The sequence below is a fragment of the Geotrypetes seraphini genome, chromosome 3, assembly GCF_902459505.1.
Source record: "Geotrypetes seraphini chromosome 3, aGeoSer1.1, whole genome shotgun sequence".
Lineage (NCBI taxonomy): Eukaryota > Metazoa > Chordata > Amphibia > Gymnophiona > Dermophiidae > Geotrypetes > Geotrypetes seraphini.
The window spans coordinates 197,135,596-197,159,189 of NC_047086.1; the positions used below are offsets into that span (position 1 = coordinate 197,135,596).

Consider the following 23,594-nt stretch of genomic DNA (forward strand, 5'->3'; position numbering starts at 1 on the left):
CTTGACCACTGGCCTCTGCCTGACCCCATATCTCCTCAGAGCAAGGATTCATTCTGTGGCAATAAAGGCATGGACTCTGAGCCAGTCTCCCCAGTACTACTCTGACTGGTCTTCTGGTTCCTGATCAGTAACCATTTCAGGGGGGAGTATGCAGGAGGACCTTGATAACTTGTGTAAGCTTTCCACACTCACAAAATCTGAGGTAAAGACGTTAGCAGGAAGTCCAAAGAACCCCTTCAGGGATTCACCATGTCTCCTCTTGGGCTCCATGATATCCAAGCATCTACGCTTCACCAAGTAATCATTCAAGTGCTCTGGAAGGACTTTCCTCCCTGAAAAGTGAGACACCAGCAATTCACCAGCCCTAGAAATATCAGAGGGGAGCTAAGCCCATGGCTCCTGCTCCCCCTCACATGCCCTGTGGCACGTGGTGCTTGGGTTCTCCTCAGCTGGTCATCCAGTGGAAGTCTGGAATGATACAGGGATAGGAAGGTCTGAGGAGCCCATTACACTTGATTTTAAGATATATCGGGATTTGAAGCAGGTACAGTAGCTTTTCATTTAAAATCGGAAAATCCAAGGTGGCCACTGTGGCAGCATTTTGGTGCCAAAACAGAGACTGGGAACTCCCCCCCCCCAAAAAAAAAAAATTATCCCTTATGGTATAATACACTCTCAAATGGTTCAATTCTTACCTCTCCAATAGACAATAACAAGTTCACTTCCAAAACTCTCCTTCAAAGCCGTATATTCAAGATTCAGGAGTACCACAAGGGTCCATTCTTTCGCCTATGTTATTTAATTTGTTTCTTGCACCATTATTAACTGTCGCCCAATCTGTAGGATTCACGGTTTATGCCTACACAGATGACATTCAACTAATCCACCCAGTCCAGAACAATGATCATGCCGAAATCCAGAATATTAAATCAAAAATTAAATCTTGTGTCTGACTGGATTTGTCAAAATCTCTCTCTTAATATATCAAAAACCAAATGTATGCTTTTTCTCAGGAACAATATAAAACTCTTGTCTCCCCAATATGCATTTCTTCAATCCCAATTGAATTTGTACTGAGTATCAAAATTCTAGGAGTGATCCTGGACAACACACTATCTTTCAAATCTCAGATCAGTTCTGTGGTACAAAAATGTTTCTTCAAACTAAAAATGATTAGATCTCTCAAATCACTACTTAGCCCGAATTCAATTAATATTCTTATCCATTCTTTAGTAATTTCAACTTTAGATTATTGTAATTCACTTTATCAGGGCATCACTCAAAAAGAGATCAGGAAACTACAGGTCATCCAGAACACTGCTATAAAAATAATTTTTAACGCTAAAAAATTTGACCATGTCACACCACTCCTCAGAAAAGCTCATTGGTTACCCATTTCACATAGGATTACTTTCAAAATACTACTTCTTTTAAAGTTCAATCTAATCACATTCCATCCTTTATAGATAGGCTGTTAATCCCATATGATCCACATAGAACTCTACGTTCTTCCCAACAAAACCTTTTAGCAGTCCCTTCAGTACACCAACTGTTTTATGATACAATGCAGAAAACAATCTTCTCTGTGACCGCTCCCACACTGTGGAATACATTACCTCTGACCTTGAGACAAGAAAAGAATCTCAATAATTTTAAATCTAATCTTAAAACATTTCTTTTCAGAGATGCTTTTGAGATTTATACTTTGGGCTCCTTTTACAAAGCTGCGCTAGTGGTTTTATCGCATGCACCGGATTATGGAAATCTACTGCCTGCTCATAAGGAGGCGGTAGCAGCTAGCGCGTGTGGCAAGTTAGCGTGCACTATTCCACGCGTTAAGGCCCTAGCACGGCTTTGTAAAAGGAGCCCTTAATTTTTTAATTAAAAATCTCAGACATCAGGCCTTACATCAGGGGGAGGGAACTCCGGTCCTCGAGAGCCGTATTCCAGTCGGGTTTTCAGGATTTCCCCAATGAATATGCATGAGATCTATTTGCATGCACTGCTTTCAATGCATATTCATTGGGGAAATCCTGAAAACCCGACTGGAATACGGCTCTTGAGGACCAGAGTTCCCTACCCCTGCCTTACATTAATGATTCCTTTTGTTTTTTACCTCCCCTTTTTTTTCTGCAATGTATCCTCCCCATTTGCCCATCTGTATCGTGTTGTGTCTATATGGTAATTGTGAATTTGTTCCCTTAATTTTTTAAAAAATCTTTTAAAAACTTTGTATTAATTGGAAACCGCTTTGACTATAAAAGCGGTATATTAAGATTTAAATAAACTTGAAACTAGACTGTACTCACTGTGCTGTACTGGTGCTTTTTGCCCACTTTAGCTCACACTGCAGCTGGAATCAGGAGACCATGGTAGCATATGAGGTCTGTTCAAAAAGTTCCAGGATTGATTTTATAAAAATTTATTAAACAATCTTACATATTCCATAGGGTCACCTTCAAAGTAATCCCCTTCCTTACTTATACTTTTCCCGTCATTTCCACTCCTGGAAACAGTCCTTAACCGCATCTTCAGGAGTCACCAAAAGTTGCTGTGTCAAATTTTGCTTTATGTCTTCAATGGTGTCAAATCACTTTTCTTTCAGCGTGGATTAGGAAACAAGAAGTAGTGAGCAGGGGCCAAATCAGGAGAGTAAGGTAGCTGGGAAGAACTGTCATCTCATTTTTTGTACAAAATTTGTGAATTTTTTACGGCGGCATGAGCGGGCACGTTGTCATGATGCAGGAACCATGACTGCCCCCTCCAAAGTTAGGGCTACTTCCTCCTGATTCTCTCAGAGTCATTTCAACACTTTCAGATAGTAATTTTGGTTAACAGTTTGTCTTTGTGGCAGAAATTCATAATGAACGCCATGACTGTCAAAAATAACTGTTAACATCACTGACGTTTGACTGAACTTGCTGAGCTTTTTTCAGTTTTGGCAATGTTTTGGTTCTCCAATGAGACGATTGAGCTTTGGTTTCCACATCATAATCGTAGACCCATGTCTCATCACCAGTTATCACTTTATCAAGAAATGTTTCATCTTCATTTGCCTGCTCAAGAAAATTCTGACAGATCATGATGCAGTTCTTCTGGACATCAGTCATCAACCGTGGAAAAAAACTTTGCCGCAATACAAGACATCCTCAACTTCTCTGTTAGAATGTTGTGGCATGAACCAATGGAGATGTTGCATTCCTATGCTAATTCTCTAACAGTTAATCGCTGATTAGCGTAAACAAGAACCCTCACTTGATCAACATGATCATCATCAGTTGATGGTCTTCCAGTTTGCGAATTGTTTTCTACTGATTCACGACCACTTTTGAAGCATGAATAGCATTCAAAACACCTTCCAGGACTCATGACATGTTCCCCATAAGCCACTTTAAATATTTCATAAGTTTCTGTAGCAGTCTTACCCCATTTAAATCAGAACTTCACAATGTAGTGCTGCTCATTGAGGTTGCATATGATGAAAAATAGACGATCATGAAAACACACTTTCACAAAAACTGCTGTTGTTTGGAGACAAAAACAGGTACCAACAAACAGGAAAAAAGTGGTTACTTGTGAGGTTTCAAGCTACTCAATGCGGCCTAGCACATCTCAAAAGAATTTCCCAGTGACGCGCAATTCAAACTGTCCTGGAACGTTTTGAAAAGACCTCATATGAAAAGGTCCACAATGCTGTGATCTTTCGACTGCCAGATGAACCAAGTTAGAGTGAGGTCTTAGACCCCCCCACAGATCTACTCATGACAACGGGGGGAGGGAATGTAGCCGGCACCCACTAAAGCCCTTCCTAGACTGCTACAGAGACAGCCAGCCTGTGCTCTAGCCTAAATCAGGGGTGAGCCTGGCTACCAGAGGAATGGTCAAGTTCCTGAAATGTTAGTGCAGGCTGGCTAGACAGGTTCTCTCAAAGGGTTGCCCTTTTAGCTGCAGACTATTAACTCAAGAGGGTCTGTCTTCCTTCCAGGAAGAGCTGCCCCCCAGAGCTACTGGGGACCTCTTGAGCACCAAAAGCCTCAGAATTTGGGTAAAAATCCCAAAAACAACAAAGCTTCTCAGTGCAGATCAGAAAGACACCTTCCAGTTCGCAAGCAGCAGGAAAAACTGAAGAGGCAGTATAGCTCACTGAGGGAGGCAGAGCTGTGTACCAGAAGCTAGATTATATGAAAAAGGAATCTGGAGCGATTGACAAATCTCTCATCCCCCATGTTCCTCCCAGAGCTCTCAGATCTACTACACATTTATTATTTGTTCCCTCGCTAAAGATTAACTCACCACATGACAATAACAGCTCCTCTCATTTGGAATTCTTTACCCTCTCACATTAGGGAAGAAAAAACCTTAGACAAATTTAAAGGGGCATTAAAATGCTTCCTCTTCAAAGATGCTTTCGAGCTATGATGTTTCCCCTTCTTTTCAATTTAGTAAGCCAGAGCCATGAATAAGAACCCTCCCCTTTTTTATCTTCCTTGTTGTTTTACTTCTTTAAGCTTACTTTTCTCGAATTTATTGTAGTTCTACCCCATCCCTTTTAATAGTAAGTCTGTCTTTGACCAAGTAATTTGTCTTAAATGTTTTTGTTTCTTGTTTTCATATTTTAATGTACATCGCCTAGAAACCATGATAGGCGATTAATCAAATTTTTAATAAACTTGAAACTCTTCATGTACAGGTGCTGGTCAGTTTATAGAGTTAGTAGGGAAACAATATTACAATGAAATGAATTTTATATATCTATAATAAAATGCTAAGCGCGCATGTGCACTCTCGCCGCGTGTTCTCTGAGATCTGATCTGTCGGGATGTGGCCGGCAGAGTGCGCATGCGTGCTAAGGCAAAGGCGGTATGGAGTGGAGGATGTCAGGAGGGCTTGCCGGTTCCGGCCTCACAGCAGGTAACATGCCGCGACTCCCCCCCCGGCGCCAACCCTACACAGCACACCCGAAACCGCCGTTGACCCTCCCGGCCGCACCTCCCACCGTGAGACGAACACAAACCTCCCGGCTCCAGCAGCGTCCAAGGCACAGTAAACACGCTACTTCAGACCTTCTACTGGCCTGATTTCCTCTGCCGCATCCCTGATGACATCAACAGAGACGCGGCAGAGGAAATTAGGGCAGTAGAAGGCCCGAAGCAGCGTGTTTACTGTGCTGGAGCCGGGAGGTTTGTCAGCCGTCTAGCGGTGGGAGAGTCGGCTGGGAGAGTCAACGGGGGTTTCGGGTGTGCCGGGTAAGGTCGGCGCCGGGGGTTAAATGGAAACATGGGAAGGAGGCAGGCAGGCAGGCTGGCTTCGGGGTGGGGGGAGGGGGGGTGAAATTGAAACATGCTGCTCTGATGGGAAGGAGGCAGGCAGGCTGGCTTTGGGGTGGGGGGGTTTAAATTGAAACATGCTGCTCTGATGGGAAGGAGGCAGGCTGGCTTCGGGGTGGGGGGTTAAATTGAAACATGCTGCTCTGATGGGAAGGAGGCAGGCAGGCTGGCATGGGGGTGGGGTGGGGGGGTTTAAATGGAAATATGCTGCTCTGAGGGATGGGAGACAGGCAGGCTGGCTTTAGGGGGGTGGGGTCCTCAGGGGGATGGGAGGCGGCATCGGGGTGGGGGACAAAGTCTGGAATATAGTGATGGGGACAAGGGAAGGAGGCACTAGGGGCACTAATGACATAGAAAGGAGGCACTGGGGGCACTAAGGACACAGTACGCAGGCACTGGGGCACTAAGGACACAGTACGGAGGCACTGGGGGCATTATGGACACCAGAAGGAGGTACTGGGGGCACTAAGGATGTACGAAGGGGTACTAAGGACATGGGAAGGAGGCACTAGGGGCACTAAGGACATAGGAAGGAGGCACTGAGGGCACTAAGGACATAGGGAGAGACACAGACAGAAAAATGACAGACAGACAGGCAGCATCCAAGGAGAGAGAGAGACAAAGAAAAAAAACCCAGACATCTACTGTAGCACCTGTTAATGTAATGGGCTTAAAGATTAGTTAAAAATAATTTGAAAATGTATTGCTCTTAATTGTAATTATTCAGAGCATATAGTTCTTGCGTTCATTAACATCAACGTGCTTTTTATTCCGTATTGTGCATCAGGGTGGTATAATGCCTCCAGTGTTTGGACTCCTTTACTCAATTTTAGCAAGAATCTGTTTGTCCTTTAAATATAAAAAAAGAAATATCTCAGTGACTCTCTTACTTGTGCATTTTGGATATGCATAAAAAGGTGGCAATCATGACTTTTTTTACATGTTTTCACAAAGGTCCTGTCTCAGATGATATTTAACTACATCTGCATTGACTTGGAAACCTAAACATGCCAGATTTGTTGAGAAGTACTTGTTAAAATGGCTCTCCCAGATGTCAACCTGCACTTGCAGTTCCTAGGATTAATCTCCTGTGGGTTTAGCAGAGGGATGCTGACTGCAAGCTCTGAGAAAACCTCCTAGTGGGCCTCATTGGTTCACATTAGAGAATGACACGGTGGTTGTTACCCCGCCATAACAGGGAGAGAAAAAATAGTGGTCGCTGCGGGGATGGGGACAAGGTCATTCACTGCCCTGTGGAGCGGTGAATGGTCTTGTCTCCGCAGTGAAGCAATCACGGATCGCGTAGTCTAGCATCCCCATCCGATCGTCCTGCCATCTCCCTCCCTCCACCTCACCTTAGGTACTGACTTTAATTCTTCTTCTCCCAGCAGCACCTTTCAATAAGCCACGTGTGCAGCTGCTCAAGTTCTTGAATCTTCTCCTCTGATACAACTTCCTGTTTCCGGTTGCATCAGTGGAGAAGATTCAACAATTCAAGCAGCCGCGCATGCATAGCTTATTGAAGCTGGGAGAAAAAGAATTAAAGTCGGCACCTAGGGTGAGGTGGAGGGAGGGAGATGGCGAAATGCTGTGATCGGGAGGGGGCTGCTGGATCGTGCAATCACTAGGAAGGAGGGAGTGAAAGGAAAAGATATGATGGGCCGAGGGGATGAAGAGGGAAAGAAACCCACAGCAGGAAAGAAAAGGGAGGACAGGCAGGTGAGCCAGATGCTGGAAGCGGGGGGAAGAAAGAGGGAAAGAAGCTAGATGAGGTTGTAGAGAAGAGACATATTGGTGTGGAAGAGGAAGAGAGAGGAAATCTGGACACAGGAAGGAACAGAAACAAAGGGAAAATTATGTGCATGGGGGCATAGGGACAGAGACATAAAGGGGAGATACATGGGGGGAAATTATGTGCATGGGGCATAGGGACAGACATAAAGGGGAGATACTTGGGGGAATTATGTGCATGGGGACATACATGGGGATGGTATATGGACATGGGGGAGATATTAGAAATGTGGAAAATAGGAACATAGAACCAAGATGGTTTGTGGGGTGGGACAGGGACCGAGCTCACAGGCTCCGGCGGCTTGCACAAATTACATTGTAACGCGCCACGAAGGTAAGAGGGAGGGAAGAAGGGAGATGGTCGGACCGCGCGAGGGGTGCTAAAGGGCGGCAGAAAGGAACAGATGGTGAAGGGGGTGACGAGAGGGAAGGGTGATGGTGGAAAGGAATGGAATAGATGCTTAAGGGGGTGGAGAGAAACAGATGCTGAAGGGAAATGGGGAAGAGAGTGGGGAGAAGATGCTAAAAGGGAAATGGGGAAGAGAGTGGGGAGAAGATGCTGGAAGACAGAGATGCCAGACTATGGGGGAGCAGAGGGAAGAAGATGGGTGCCAGACCAATTGGGGGGGGGGGGGTGAAGGGAGAGGCCCAGTAACAGCAAATGGAAGATGCAGAGAGAAGACAGACAGTGGAACGAATTGAATGAGAAGATGAGGAAAGCAGAAACCAGACAACAAAGGTAGAAAAAAAAATTTCTATTTATTTTTTTTTTTTTGCTTTAGGTTAAAGTAATATATTAGTTGTGTTGATAAAAATTTATAAACAAAGCCCTGCCAGCTGAACATCTCTTTCTCTAGTTCAACATCCAGAACTTTGATTTATAAGGAAGGAATAAGCTAAATATTGCATTACTGAGGCTTGTATGGATGCTATGGGGACAGTAGTCATGGGGACGGGGCAGGGACAGTGGTCGCGGGGACGGAGCAGGGACAGTGGTCACGGGGATGGGGCGGTGACAGGGAGGTGGTCGTGGAGACGGGCCAGTGACGGGAACAAATTTTTCCCCCGTGTCATTCTCTAGTTCACATTCACACAACCAATCTTTAGTTTTAAGTTTTGACTGAAACCAGGTGATAAGTTTGACTGTAATTTCAGTTTCGGCCAAGAGTGGTTAGCAGGTCTGGAAGAGGTTTTGGTTTTGGCCAAAAAATGGAAAACTGTGTGTCAAAAAATTACTACCCACATTACTATTGAGCTTACTGAAGCACAGGGAGACAATGAATTGTCTGCTGTGAGAAAGAGAGAGAAAGCACAGTTACTTACCGTAACAGGTGAGGCAGCTATTCTCAACCTGTGGGTGACATCATCCACGGAGCCTCGATGCGGACAGCTTGGCAAGCTGATTTGCTTGCAGAACTTAGAAAGTTCGCGAGTGTCTTCCCGCCCTGCAATGGCGCGCGTCTCCTCAGTTCAGATAGCTAGCAGAGAAGCCAACCAGGGGTGGGTTGTGAGAATAGCTGCTTGCTGTCCCTGGATAACACCTGTTATGGTAAGAAACTGCTTTATCCCAGGACAAGCAGGCAGCCTATTTACAACCTGTGGGTGACCTCCAAGCTAACCATAATGGGATGGTGGGAGTGTTGGCAATTTAGGAGAATAAATTTTGTAATACTGCCTGGCTGAAATGGCTATCCTGTCTGGGAAAATTATCCAGACAATAATGAGAGGTGAAAGTATGAACCGAGGACCAAGTGGCAGCTTTGCAGATTTCCTCAATAGGAATAGATTTAAGGAAAGCTACTGATGCCGCCATGGCTCTGACTTTGTGGGCTGTGACTCGACTCTGTAGATGCAGTCCAGCCTGAGCATAGCAGAAAGAGATGCAAGCCGCTAACCAGTTGGAGATGGTGCACTTGGAAATTGTTTGGATCGAAGGAGACAAAAAGTTGAGGAGCAGATCTATGTGGTTGAGTGTGTTGCAAGTAGAAAGCCAAAGCACGCTTAGATCCAGAGTATGCAGAACTGTTTCTCCAGGATGAGAATGAAGCTTTGGAAAAAATACTGGAAGTACAATCGATTGGAATTTCTGAAACCACTTTAGGTAAAAATTTAGGATGAGTAGGAAGAATCACCTTGTCATGATGGAAAACTGTGACAGGTGGGTCTGCTACTAAAGCTTGTAGCTTGCTGGCCCTGCGAGCAGATGTAAGAACAATGAGAGAAAGGGGTTTCCCTTTAATAGGCTGATGAAAAGCATCAATTACACTGAGGTGGATTCAAATGGATGTGGATTTCAGGCCTGATTGTGATAAGTGGAACAGGTAATCCAAAACTGAAGATAAGGAGGTAGATTGGGGCTCCTTGTGATGTATGGTGCACTAAGCAGAAAATCTAGTCCATTTCTGATTGTAGTATTGTCTAGTGGTAGGCTTTCTAGAAGCTTCTAAAATGTCCTGTACAGATTGAGAGAACTGTAGAGTGGCAGTTAGTTTGAGAGGTACCAAGCTATCAGATGCAGAGACTGCAGATTGGGATGAAGTAGAGACCCCTGACTCTGTGTAAGCAGAGAGGGAAAAACTGGTAGAAGAAGTGGCTCCCTGCTGCTGAGTTGAAGTAGAAGGGAGAACCAAGGTTACCTGGGCCACCGAGGAGCTATCAGAATCATGGTGGCATGCTCCTGTTTGAGTTTGACAAGAGTCGTGAGAATCAGAGGAAATGGAGGGAATGCAGAGAGAAACTGATTCGTCCATTCCAGAAGGAAAGCATCTGCCTCAAGGCGATGAGGAAAGTATATCCTGGAGCAGAACTGAGGCAGTTTGTGGTTGTGGGGGAGACGCAAAGAGATCTATCTGAGGAGTCTCCCACTGAGAAAAAATGTGATGGAGAGGCAAGGAATTGAGTGTCCATTCGTGAGGTTGCAGAAGACAACTCAATTTGTCCACCAGACAGTTTTTCTCTTCTTGAATATAAACTGCTTTCAGGAAGGTGTTGTGATGGATTGTCCAGCGCCACACATGTTGAGCTTCCTGGCAAAGAGGGAGAGATCCTGTTCCTCCCTGCTTGTTGACATAGTACATGGGTACTTGGTTGTCTGTCTGAATGAGGACTACCCGGTCGTGGAGAAGATGCTGAAAAGCTTTGAGAGCATTGAAGATTGCTCTGAGTTCCAACAGATTGATATGACACTGACGATCCGTGCTGGACCAATGGCCTTGAGTACGGAGACTGTCGAGATGAGCCCCCCACATGTAGGACAATGAATCTGTCGTGAGAACCTTCTGATGAGGGGGTGTTTGAACAGTAAACCTCTGGAGAGATTGGAAGAGAGCATCCACCAGTGGAGAGACTGACTCAACAAAGGAGTTACTGTAATGTGTTGAGAGAGTGGGTCGCAAGCCTGCACTTACTGAGATGCCAGGGTCCACTGAGGAATTCTGAGGTGAAGTCTGGCAAAAAGAGCCACGTGAACTGTCGAGGCCAAGTGACATAGGAGAACCATCATGTGTTTTGCTGAAATTGTAGTCAAGGAAGACACTTTGTGGCAGAGATGAATGAGAGCATCCTGGCGCTGATGAAGAAGGATTGCTCTGAGTCGGACAGTGTCCAGGACAGCTCCGATGAACTGTAAAGTCTGAGAGGGCTGTAGCTGGGATTTGGGAAAGTTGATTTTGAACCCAAAACTTTGTAGGAACCACGTAGTCCGTAGGGTTGTTACAATAACCCCTTGAGATGGTGAATCCTTGATGAGCCAGTCGTCCAGATACGGGAACACCTGGAGTCCATGGTTCTGCAGAGCTGCTGCTACTACGACTAGGCACTTGGTGAACACTCTTGGAGATGAAGCCAGGCCGAAAGGTAGCACTCTGTACTGAAAATGCAGATTTCCCACCCGAAATCTGAGGAACTGTCGAGAGGCTGGATGAATGGGAATGTGAGTGTAAGCCCTTTTGAGATCTAGAGAACATAACCCAATTGTTCTGATCTAGAAGGGGGTATAATGATGCTAGAGACAGTATTCAAAATTTCTCCCTGACAAGAAATTTGTTGAGGGCTCCGAGATCCAAAATGGGTCGCAGATCGCCCGTCTTCTTTGGGACTAGGAAGTAACGTGAATAAAACCCCCTGCTTTGCTGTTCCAGTGGAACCTCCTCGATAGCACAGAGACGAAGCAGAGCTTGAGATTCCTGAAGATGGGTGGTCTGGGATGGATTGGAATGATACTCTCTTGGCGGCAGATCTGGAGGAACCTGGATGAAATTAAGAGAGTAGCCTTCTCTGATGATGGACAGCACCCAGAGATCTGATGTAATGATCTTCCATTGTTGGTAAAAATGATGAGACGACCTCCAATGGGAAGGGGAGAGGACAGAGGCAGAACGATGGAGGTTATGCTCTGTAGTAGCTAGTCAAAAAGGCTGAGAGGTCTTAGGCGCAGCAGAAGTCTGAGGTTTCTGCTGCCTCTGTTGCTGATGCTGTGGTAGTTTATTATGAGGTGCCCTGGCATAAGGAGCTGCTCTCTGTGGGAAATGCCACTGGTTAATGGTATAGGCCTGAAACCCTTAGAGGTGGAAGGCTTAGGCTTAGGACGAATGATGGAAGCATGTTCAGACAACTTCTTAGTGGCTTCCTCGATGGAGTCATCAAACAAGTCATTGCCTTGACAAGGAATGTTGGCAAGGCGATCCTGTAGATTAGGGTCCATGTCTACAGTGCGAGGCCAGGCAAGCCGGCGCATGGCCACTGAGAAGGCGGTGACCCTCGAAGAAAGCTCAAATGCATCATAGGAAGAGTGAAAGAGATGCATGTGGAGTTGATTCAGAGTAGTAATGGTGTTCTGAAAACCTGTAAGACGGTGTTGAGGAACATACTTGAAATATGCAGGCAGTGTATCAACCAAATGCTTGAAATAAGAAATGAATATAAAGTTGTAATTTAAAAGCCTGGTTGCCATCAGATAATTCTGATACAAATAGCACCCAAACTTGTCCATGGTCCTGCCCTCTCTTCCAGGAATGACAGTGGCATAAACCTTGGAAGGGTTGTTCCTTTTCAAAGAGGACGCCATGAGAAGGGACTGATGTAATAATTGAGACTTCTCGAAGCCCTTGCAATGGACCATTCTATAACAGGATTCCAGCTTGCTTGGAAGAGCAGGAATGGAATAAGGTGTTTCAAGATTCCTCTTGAAAGTTTGAGAGGAGTCTATTAATGGGTATTTTGAGAGATTCCGCAGGAGGTTGAGATATACCCATCTCTTCTAAATACTTAGTAATATATTTGGAATCAGAATCCAAATTAATCTTGAGCTCCTTACTCATTTGACGTAGAAAAGGATTTCTGTTCCAAGTTAGGTTGACCTCGAAGCACCTCAAAAAGAAGAGAACGAGGGCGAAGCTTTCCTGGAGTACTCACACTTGAGACCTGAATATGCAGGTATAGATGACTCACTGGGAGAAGAATCCCTTGCAGGAGAAGCAGATGGAGGAGGTGTCCTCGACTTTGGAGTAGAAAGCCTCGAATAACCTCGAGGTGTAGAAAGATGAGGCGTGTCTCGAGAAGAGGATCTATGCCTTGATGGATATCTCGACTGGTGTGGAGAACTGTGCCTCGAACCAGGCAGGTCTCTCTGAGAAGAAAGACGAGGAGTCTTTGCCCTATGCCTTGGGAAGGGCGATGCCTTATGCGAGGAACGAGGGCTGGAGAACGCGACACCACCAAAGATTGAACTCCTGGTGTCATGGCACTGACAAGGACTTGGCTCCTTGAATAGCGTGCTTGTGTTCCAAATGAGACACTCGCAAAGAATTGACTCCTTGCATACTGTGTGTGGAATCCTCTTGAGGCGCAGCCAAGGACTCGACTCCTTGCGATACTGCTTGCTCAGGCTGGACTGCGGGAAGCAGAGTCGAGGCAGAAGCATGTTTGGTAAGGATATTGCCTGATGATCCAAAATGGTCTGGATGAGAGCCTCCAAACGTGACTCTGAGACCGGGGGATCTGACACTTTTGGGACAGGCACAGCCTCCGAAGAAGAGGAAGAACGACTCTTCGACTTGGAGACATGCTTCTTAGGTAGCTTGATGACTACTGCTGGTATCTGACCTGAGGGAGGCAGCGAGGCAAGCGTCTTGTCAGGTGAAGACTTAGCAGATTTGCTAGAGGATGAGGTCCCGAACGAGGCAGACTTGATAAAGGAGGAGGCCAAGGTCGAGGCAGAACCCCAGTAAGCTTGACCGGATGCGAGGTCGAGATCGGGGCAGGGGGATCCATACCGCCAAAGAGCTTTTCTACCTGAACCCAACGACGCTTGCAGGCTCGAGGCTGAAGGGTAGCACAGTGAGTACATGACTCCGGACGATGGTCAAGTCCCAAACACTGAATACACCACCTATGTGAGTCAGTGAGGGAGATCGCGCGCTGGCAATGGCTACACTTTTTGAAGCCTGTGACCGGCCTGGACATAGGCAGGAAGATAGCTTCAGTAAAATCGAAACATGGCGGCGGAGGCCAGAAAGCAAGCCCCGCTTTCACAAAGACATAAAATTAAAGTTTTTTTTTAAAATTGAAAAGAAAAGAAAATGCGCAAGAAACATAGCAACCCTGTAAAATAAGAAAACACGAGCCGCTGTGAGAGAAGGCACAAAGTTTAGAACTGAGTCTAGCGCAGAGCGTCGAAAAAACAACTTCTCGGCTCCATGGAAAACATGAGGAGACTTGCGCCCTTGCGTGGGCGGGAAGGCACTCGTGCATGCACGATGCAGCAGTCGTGGACTTTCTAAGTTCTGCAAGTAAATCAGCTTGCGAAGCTGTCCGCATTGGGGTTCTGTGGATGATGTCACCCACAGGTTGAGAATAGGCTGCCTGCTTGTCCTGGGATATAGAAAAAGTACAAGAGAAGCACACACATACATCATCAAAGCAGGGGATTAGAGTCACAAAAGCAGCAGCAGGGGAATATACAAAGGATGTAAGCATTTAAAAAAATATTTGAAAGATTAGTTTATTTTTGTGGGGGAGGAACAAACAAAACCAATGAACAATAAAATTAAAAAAGTTTTTTTTACATGATAAACGACATCTCCCAGGAAGTAAGCTACAGATTACAAATAATTTTCATAGAAGACATTTTATACAAATTTTACATTTTTTTAAGAGATCAGAATGTGTAAAATGCAAATTAATCCATGTGAACCTAAGCAATTCGTGGCTCATAGGGGAAGAGAGAAAGAGACAGAATGAAAGCTCCCTAGCTGGAATTTAGCCATAAATATAAAAGAGAATGGGAGTGCAGTGTGCCTGCAACATGTAGTTGAAGATCTAGTAAATCAAATTTTTGAAAGTGCAATTCTGTATTGTTCTCTTATGGTACATTCTAACATTTGAGTGGGTTTATGAATCTGAACTTCTCTAGCTGTTTTTCCAGCTAATAAAACTACTGAAATCAAACCTAATACTGGGCACCAGAAGGCAGAACAGGACCTGTGCTGGACTGTAGTTGGTAAAGTGGCAAGGGACAATACTTATGTGCAGTGAGTGAGTGTACAACAAAGGCTAAGATCACAAATGCTGGGAGGGAAAAGACCAAGCAGAAAGTGAACATCAGGGCTGCAGGAAACTCACAAGTAAGTGAACAGCTCCAAAGCTCTGTATGTCACCAAATCAATCAAACCAGAAATTCAATACTCCTTTTCCTCAGTTGAACTAACCCTGTGAAACATCTTTTCAGATGTGTTCAATCTGATATTTGAATATTCTATAACAAAGAAAAGGAGATACAAAGCAATAATGCCTGAGGAAAACACAAGATTGTTAAGGCCACCCCCCCAAATAAAACAAAGCCACCCAAAAAACAGCCTCCACATCCCAGAGGGCTGGAAAGAAAAACAACCATCAAACAAAAAACCCTTGTGTTGGGAAGAATATTTTTGCTGTTGCTGAATGGGAAAAAAACATTTGCCAGTTTCTTATCAGTCTGATCTCTATGCCCACAAAGTGGTTACTGAGCCCTCTAAAAGAAGGATGAAGTGATGATGTCTTTCTGCTCAGAAAAAATGGCAAAATCATGGCAAAGGTTAAACAGAAATCCTAGAAGAGGCATACTACTCATTCAGATGCACAGTGTTCCTGAGGTTCTGCATGGCTCTCAGATCATTCCCACTTAGTGTGTGTGTGGAAGGGGGGGGGATATCACCATCACCATTTCTATTAACTACGTATATTCCTTTCACACTGGCATTTCAGCAGTTTTCATTTGGGAGGGACTTTTTTGGTAGAGGTGGTAGCAAGGTGCTATGGAAGGCAAGCGACAGACATATATCCCTATGAAGAATTTTGAGATATCTTCTGCTCTTGATTTCCAGTGCGAAACAGAAAGCAGTACCCTTTTTGCTCTGGGCAGCATTTTAAAAGTATAAATAGCAAGATAATACTATTCACCCTCTAGCAACAGTGAAGTATTTAAAATTTTCAAGGGGTTGATTTTTTGTTTTTGAAAAGTCATACTCTTGAGGCCCTGGGAACAGCCACATCACTGATTACTTTATAATGACTATCAGTGATACTACACCACACATTCAATGCAGAAACTAATCAAGCCCCATTCTATGTGAGATGATGTATAATAACATTGTCTCAAATATGGCTACTCCCAGGGGTTCAGTGCAAATTCAGGGAAGCTGCTTAAACAATTTCAGAAATCATTTATTAATAACATCTCAATTGACATGAGAATATTGCACTTTTTAAATATTGCACAGTAGATAAGGGGTAAAGCTTTCTTTTAAAATTAGGAAGGCCTAGCAACTGGGGGACTAGGTTTCTTTGAGCCAGCAAATGACAACTACTGCTGCTCCTATAAAATTATACAGAAATAGCACCACAGAGTATCTAAAACTCACTATTTATCTTTCTGTGAGAGGGGAGGTAGAGGGGAAGCTTTTCTCTTCCTCATATGAGAATCTCAAAATATTTATTGAAGACTATAAGTCCCAAATGCCACAGTCCTAAAGTGACCACTTTCTATTAGGAGGGTCATAATTGCATTTTTAGCACAGCTGACGTGACTAGTCAGTATCTGGTACATTTAAAAGTAGGGACAAGGATAACCAGTACTCAGAATGTTATGCTGATGGATTTACTAACACAGTTTACATTCTGTCTCCCCAAACAATAAGGCATTAAGTACAATATACTTTCTAGTTGACTTGAAGAAGAGGGCATTACCAAGCCAATCGAGAAGATGCAGTGTGAGAATGTCAAGGACTGGACACTCCCTACCTTCAAGATTAGAGTTTATTCAGATAATGTTCCAGACTTTATATAAATTGAAACAGGATAGTCAAGAATAAGAGGAGAGTCCCAGCAAGCTCTCCTTTTGCACCTGCCCTTGTCTACTCTCCACACACCAAGAATGGACCCATTTAAAGGAAAACCCAAAACACAAAGCTCTTCCAATGCTGACCCATCTTGTGTGTTAACCACAACACGGTAATTCTCATATGGTCACTCTCCAGAACACCGGGCCTCTTTAATTTTAAATCTTCTTTAAAAACCTGTGTCCTCCTCATTAAATTACATGGGGGTCTTCTCCAGTCACTTCAATACTTCAATGGCTGCAGCAGCATGCAAAGACTGGGAGGTTTTTTTGTACTTAAATTTTAAAATCACAGAATTGTATCCTGGAGATGTTAATTCTTATTCAAATCCATGTCTTGACTGAAGGTGTTGAGCTGGGTGTGGGGCAGGGGCTGGGAGGTCGCTCTTGTTTCTGGGAGGGTTTTATTCAGTGTATTCTTCTGCCTCATCATCTTCACCATCCAAGGATAAAGCAGCATATTTACTAGCGGAGCTGAATGTCTGCAGGAAAAAAAAAGTCCAGATCAGAAAACTTACCCATCCACCATCATTCAATGGAAGTAAAGCTCCAAGGCTGCAATTTGTTTTGGTCTTTAAATGCTGAGTAATATAAGGCTTACAAGTAGCTGTGATAACATTCTCAGTCAAATAAGGCTGAGGATTGGAAATTTGTCAAGATTCTTCTTACCCTGAAAATGTTTATTCATGGAGAAGCTATTAATGAGCTGCAATAAGAAGTCATAGAAATCATGGGGTGATGCTCCCAGCATGGTCATGTAAGCCAGTGTCTTTAAAATACTAGGAAACAGTCTCTCAAGGTAGATAAAAATGCCTGTTCCTCTCACCTACCCTCAATCAGGTAAGTAGATATAAAACTACATAAATGTCCCTTTCCACGTCTATTTCCCCCATCACAGAGCCAAGTTCCTCCAAATTTCTGGTGGATATACCAAAATGACACTAAAACACAAACAAAGATGGCAACAAGGAATGAAATGCTTACATTTGCAGGTGCAGGCATCTCTTCCAGCTTCTTTGGCTCAACTACAAATCTCGAATCCTGATACTTCCCACTGTCTTTCCTGAAAAAGTAAAATGTCCAAGGTAACCATTTTGAAATAGAAAACTGACTGATAGCAAAGACTGCTGTGTTACAGATGGCAATTTGGGCAAGTCTAGTAGTTCAGTGGTAAGACAGTACAAGACATCCACATTCAATTCCTAAAACAAAAGGATTGCTGCACTTACAGCCACTGGAGAGCAAGTACAGTAAAACCTTGGTTTGCGAGCATAATTTGTTCCAAAACCATGCTTGTAAACAAAAAAGCACAGTTACTTACCGTAACAGGTGTTATCCAGGGACAGCAGGCAGATATTGTCACATGTGGGTGATGTCACCGATGGAGCCCCAGTACGGACACTTTAAAAATGCATTGCCACTTTAAAACTTCAGAAAGTTCGCGATAGCCCACACCGCGCATGTGCGTATGCCTTCCCGCCCGACGTAGACATGCGGTCCCTCAGTTCAGTAAGCCAGCTAAGAAGCCAACCCGGGGAGGTGGGTGGCTTATGAGAATATCTGCCTGCTGTTCCTGGATAACACCTTTTACAGTAAGTAACTATGCTTTATCCCAGGACAAGCAGGCAGCATATTCTCACATGTGGGTGACTTCCAAGCTAACCAGAATGGGATGGTAGGACTGTTGGCCTTTAGGAAAATAAATTTTGTAATATTGACTGGCCGAAGTGCCCATCCCATCTGGAAATAGATTCCAAACAGTAATGTGAGGCGAATTTATGAACCGAGGACCAGGTGGCAGCTTTACAGATTTCTTCAATAGGAGTGGATCAAGTTTCAAGTTTATTAAAAAATTTTATACCACTTAATAAAATTTCTAGGTGGTGTACAATGAAAAAAAATTCCATAAAAACAAATTAAAATTAGAAATACTAAACAATACCATGGTAGGTTAATAGGACACATAACAAGATCTAAGGAAAGCTATTGAAACTGCCATAGCTCTAACTCTATGGGCCGTGATATGACTCGCCAGTTGCAGTTCAGCCTGAGAATAACAGAACGAGATACAGGAAGCCAACCAGTTGGATGATATTCTCTTGGAAATAGGATGTCCCAACTTATTAGGATCATATGAGATGAAAAGTTGAGGAGATGATCTATGCGGCTTTGTTCTGCTGAGATAATAGGCCAAAGCTCATTGCAATCTAGAGTATGAAGAGCCGCTTCTCCTGAGTGAGTGAGGCTTACGAAAAAAAACAGGAAACACAATTGATTGATTAAGATGAAATTCGGCAGAAATTTTGGATGTGTGCGAAGCACCACTTTGTCATGGTGGAATACAGTGAAAGGTGGGTCTGCCACTAATGCTTGCAACTCACTCGACTCTTTTGGCAAGTAAGTGCAATGAGAAAAGCAACTTTCCAGGTAAGATATTTAAGATGAGACATTGGTTCAAATGGAGGCTTCATCAATCTGGTAAGCACCAAATTTAGGTCCCAGACTACTGGAGGAGGTTTGAGAGGTGGTTTCACATTGAAAAGTCCTTTCATAAATCTGGAGACCAAAGGGTGAGCAGCGAGAGGTTTACCCTCTACTGGTTGGTGAAAAGCTGCCATAGCACTCAGATGGACTTGAATGGATATAGATTTGAGTCCTGAATCAGACAAATGAAGAAGGTAATCCAGAAACAGTGAAACTGAAATGGATTGAACATCATAGTGACAAAGACACCAGGAGGAGAAACGAGTCCACTTCTGCTGATAACATTGTTGAGTGGCTGGTTTCCTGGAAGCTTCTAGAATAAGTCGCACTGGCTGAGAGAGGCGAAGTTCAGCTGTGTTTAGGCTGAGAGATACCAAGCTGTCAGGTGTAGAGCCTGAAGTTTGGGATGTAGACATGCACCTAGACTCTGCGTAAGAAGAGATGGAAATATCAGCAGAGGCATGGGCTCTCTGGCACTGAATTGAAGGAGAAGAGAGAACCAAGGTTGCCTAGGCCACTGAGGAGCTATGAGAATCATAGTTGCGGCCTCCTGTCTGACTTTGTCAAGAGTGTTTAGAATGAGAGGAGTAGGTGGAAACGCATAGAGAAACTTGCGTGTCCAATCCATTAGAAATGCATCTGCCTCTGCCTCTAGACGGTGAGGTGAGTAAAGTTTGGAGCAGAACTGGGGCAACTTGTTGTTGTGGGGAGACACAAACAAGTCTACTTGAGGAGTGCCCCACTGAGTAAAGATGGGATGGAGAGCTGCAGAGTTGAGCATCCATTCGTGAGGTTGAAGAATTCTGTTGAGTTTGTCTGCTAAGCAGTTCTGCTCCCCCTGAATGTAATCTGCCCTGAGGTAGATGTTCCGGACAGTCACCCAAAGCCAATCTTTTGAGCTTCCTGGCAAAGGAGAGATCCTGTGCCTCCTTGCTCGTTTATATAGTACATCGCTACTTGATTGTCCGTGCGAAGCAAAAGGACTTGATTGACTATCAGATGCTGGAACGCTTTGAGAGCAAAATAAATCACTCTGAGCTTTAGAAGATTGATATTACCCCCCTCCTTATAAAATCCCATTGGTAACCGATCACATATCGAATCACATATAAAATTTTATTACTTTCTTTCAAAACAAAACTTACACACACACCTGGGTTTATTGACAGATTACTGATTCTTCATTGTCCAACTAGAACTCTTCAATCAGGCAATCAGCATCTTCTAGTGACCCCTTCTTCACGCCATATATTCTACGACACCAGCAGAAAAATTTTTTTTTTCCCGTTACAGCAACTACAGCCTGGAATTCCCTGCCCTCACATCTCCAGGAAGATATCCCGTTAGAACAATTTAAATCCAACTTAAAAACTTTCCTTTTTAAAGATGCCTACGATCAGTAAACGATAGACTGCTAGACAAAGGAAGAGCATACTCCTTCCTCATGTGCTGACCCTTCTAGATCTCTCTTTCTTTTAACAAATTGTATTTCTCCCCTAATCCTTCTGTCTCCAATATGTTAATTTAGTCTAATTGTTTAATGTCTTCCCCTTGATTTTAATGACTATGATTCTGTGAACCATTTAGACAATTTTAAATAAAACTTGGAAAGTTCTGCTCTCTGGTGAACCAATGACCTTGAGTTTGAAGACCTTCCAGATGTGCCCCCCCCAGGTATAAGTGGACGCATCCATGGTCAAAACTTTTTAATGAGGAGGCATGTGGAAAAGCAGGCCTCTGGACAGATTGGATGAAATCATCCACCACTGCAGCGACTGTCGAAGAGATGATGTTACAGAAATGAGTTGTGAAAAGATCTGCTGCTTGGGACCACTGTGAGGCAAGAGCCCATTGAGGTATTCTGAAATGGAGCCTCACCAGAGTCACGTGGACCATAGATGCCATATGGTCTAGAAGAATCATCATTCACCTGGCTGTTATAGATTGGAGCAGGTCCACCTGATGACAGAGCTGAATGAGAGCATCATGACGACCTTGATGAAGGAATGCTCTCATTTAAGTAGTGTCGAGAAGTGCTCCTATAAATTGAAGCCTTTGAGATGGAAGAAGTTGTGACTTGGGGAAGTTTATCTCGAATCCCAAGTTCTGGAGAAACAAGATGGCGCAATTTGCCGCTAGAGCCATATCTTGACAGGACGGGTCTTTGATGAGCTAGTCGTCTAGATAGGGAAAGACCTGAAGACCCTGAGATCTCAAGGCCGCTGCCACCACAACCAAGCACCTCGTGAAGACTCTGGGGGAAGTTGCCAGGTGAAATGGTAGGACCTTGTATTGATAGTGATGATGTGCCACTTGAAATATGAGATACTTTCGGGAAGCTTGGTGAATTGGAATATGAGTGTAAACTTCATTGAGATCCAGAGAGCATAGCCAATTGTTGTGAGTCAAGAGGAGATATAGAATGGCTAGAGATAACATTGGAAATTTTTCTCTGACCAGAAACTTGTTGAGGGGTCTGAGATCTAAGACTGGTTGTAGACCTCCTGTCTTCTTCGGCACTAGAAAATAGCAGGAGTAAAACCCTAGGTTTTGCTGATTTACAGGAACTTCCTCAATGGCATTGAGGAGAAGGGATTGAACCTCCTGAAGGACTGCCGAGGGTTGAAAGCAGACTCTTTTGGAGAATGATCTTAAGGGAGGGCGGTGAAATGTAGAGAGTAACCCTCCCGAATGATCTGCAGCACCCAAAGTTCGGAGGTGATGAGTTCTTAACGATGGCTATAAAGTTGAAGGCGACCTCCAATCGACTGAGGAAGAGGTTGACTTAAGGGGATTGAGGCTATGCTCTCCAGTAACATGTCAAAAAGACTGAGTTGATTTAGCCAGAGCAGCAGGCTGGGTCTTGGCAGGACGTTTTTGTTTCGACTTCCTCTGTTGATGCCATACTGGAGCAGAAGCTTTGGCTGAAAAACGCATCTGGCAAAATGATGCAGGCTTGAACGGTCTCGATGAGGCTGTTTTATTTCTTGGGTTTAACCAAGGTGTCCCATCGAGTCTCATGAGCCAAGAGCTTTTGTGTTGCAGTATCTGCCGAATCTCCAAAAAGCTTATCCCCCAGCAAGATACGTTGGCTAATCGGGTCCTGATGATTGACATCCATGTCAGAGACTCTAAGCCACGCTAGCCTCCTTATGACATGGAAGAGGCTCTGGAGGCGAGTTCAAAAATGTCATAGGCCAAATGCACCATATACTTTCTCAGCTGAAGCACAATAGAGACAAGTTGTTGAAAACTCTTCAACTTATGGACAGGGATGTATTTCTGATATGCAGGAAACTGCTTGAGAAAATGCTTTAAATCAGGGGTGCCCACACTTTATGGGCTTGCGAGCTACTTTTATAATGACTAAGTCAAAATGATCTACCAACAATAAAATTTTTAAAAAAACACAAAGCACACTGAAAGGCAGAGAAAATGTTAATTATTCATATTCCGGGTTTTTTCAAAGAGGTCACGGCAGATGACTCTATGCAATGTCACCTCAGTAACAAAATACAAAAATAGACAAATATACCCCCTCCCTTTTTACTAAACCACGATAGTAGGTTTTAGCACAGGGAGTTACGCTGAATGCTTCGCACTGCTCTCAATGCTCATAAGCTCCCTGCGCTAAAAGACGTTATTGCGGTTTAGTAAAAGGGAGCCAAAGTGCAAAATATAGACAGCAGATATAAATTCTCAAAACAAACACATTTTGATCACTAAATTGAAAATAAAATCATTTTTCCTACCTTTGTTGTTTGGTGATTTAAGAACATAAGCAATGCTGGGTCAGACCTGAGGTCCACCATGCCCAGCAGTCCGCTCACGCGGCGGCACAACAGGTCCAGGACCTGTGCAGTAATCCTCTATTTATACCCCTCTATCCCCTTTTCCAGCAGGAAATTGTCCAATCCTTTCTTAAACCCCTGTACTGTACTCTGCCCTATTACGCCCTCTGGAAGCGCATTCCAGGTGTCCGCCACTCGTTGGGTAAAGAAGAACTTCCTAGCATTCGTTTTGAATCTGTCCCCTTTCAACTTTTCCGAGTGTTCTCTTGTTCTTTTATTTTTCGAAAGTTTGAAGAATCGGTCCCTCTCTACTCTCTCTATGCCCTTCATGATCTTATAAGTCTCTATCATATCCCCTCTAAGTCTCCTCTTCTCCAGGGAAAAGAGACCCAGTTTCTCCAAACTCTCAGCGTATGAGAGGTTTTCCATCCCTTTTATCAAACGTGTCACTCTCCTCTGAACCCTCTCGAGTAACGCCATATCCTTCTTAAGGTACGGCGATCAATATTGGACGCAGTATTCCAGATGCGGGCGCACCATCGCCCGATACAATGGCAGGATAACTTCTTTCGTCCTTGTTGTAATACCCTTCTTGATTATGCCTAGCATTCTATTTGCTTTCTTAGCGGCCGCTACGCACTGTGCCATCGGCTTCATTGTCATGTCCACCATTACCCTCAAGTCTCTTTCTTGGTTACTCTCATTCAATAATATCCCTCCCATCGTATAGTTGTACCTCGGGTTTCCGCTTCCCACATGCAATACTTTTCATTTCTCAATGTTGAACTTCATCTGCCATCTTGCCACCCATTCCCCCAGTTTGTTCAA

At 44.1% G+C, this 23,594-nt stretch overlaps 1 protein-coding gene across 5 annotated transcripts in view; it reads right to left on the reverse strand.

Annotated features, from left to right (window-relative positions):
* Window positions 1–15,242: 15,242 nt before the first annotated feature.
* The window catches only part of EIF4B (eukaryotic translation initiation factor 4B), a 246,767-nt gene continuing 238,415 nt past the window's right edge, over window positions 15,243–23,594 (reverse strand). For all 5 annotated transcript variants that reach the window (XM_033936328.1, XM_033936327.1, XM_033936329.1 and 2 more), the window contains 2 exons: window positions 17,476–17,554; window positions 15,243–16,973 (listed from right to left, as the gene is read on the reverse strand). In XM_033936328.1, the coding sequence (XP_033792219.1) occupies window positions 16,896–16,973; window positions 17,476–17,554 (157 nt within the window). In that variant the 3' untranslated portion in view covers window positions 15,243–16,895. The remainder of the gene's footprint in view (window positions 16,974–17,475; window positions 17,555–23,594) is intronic.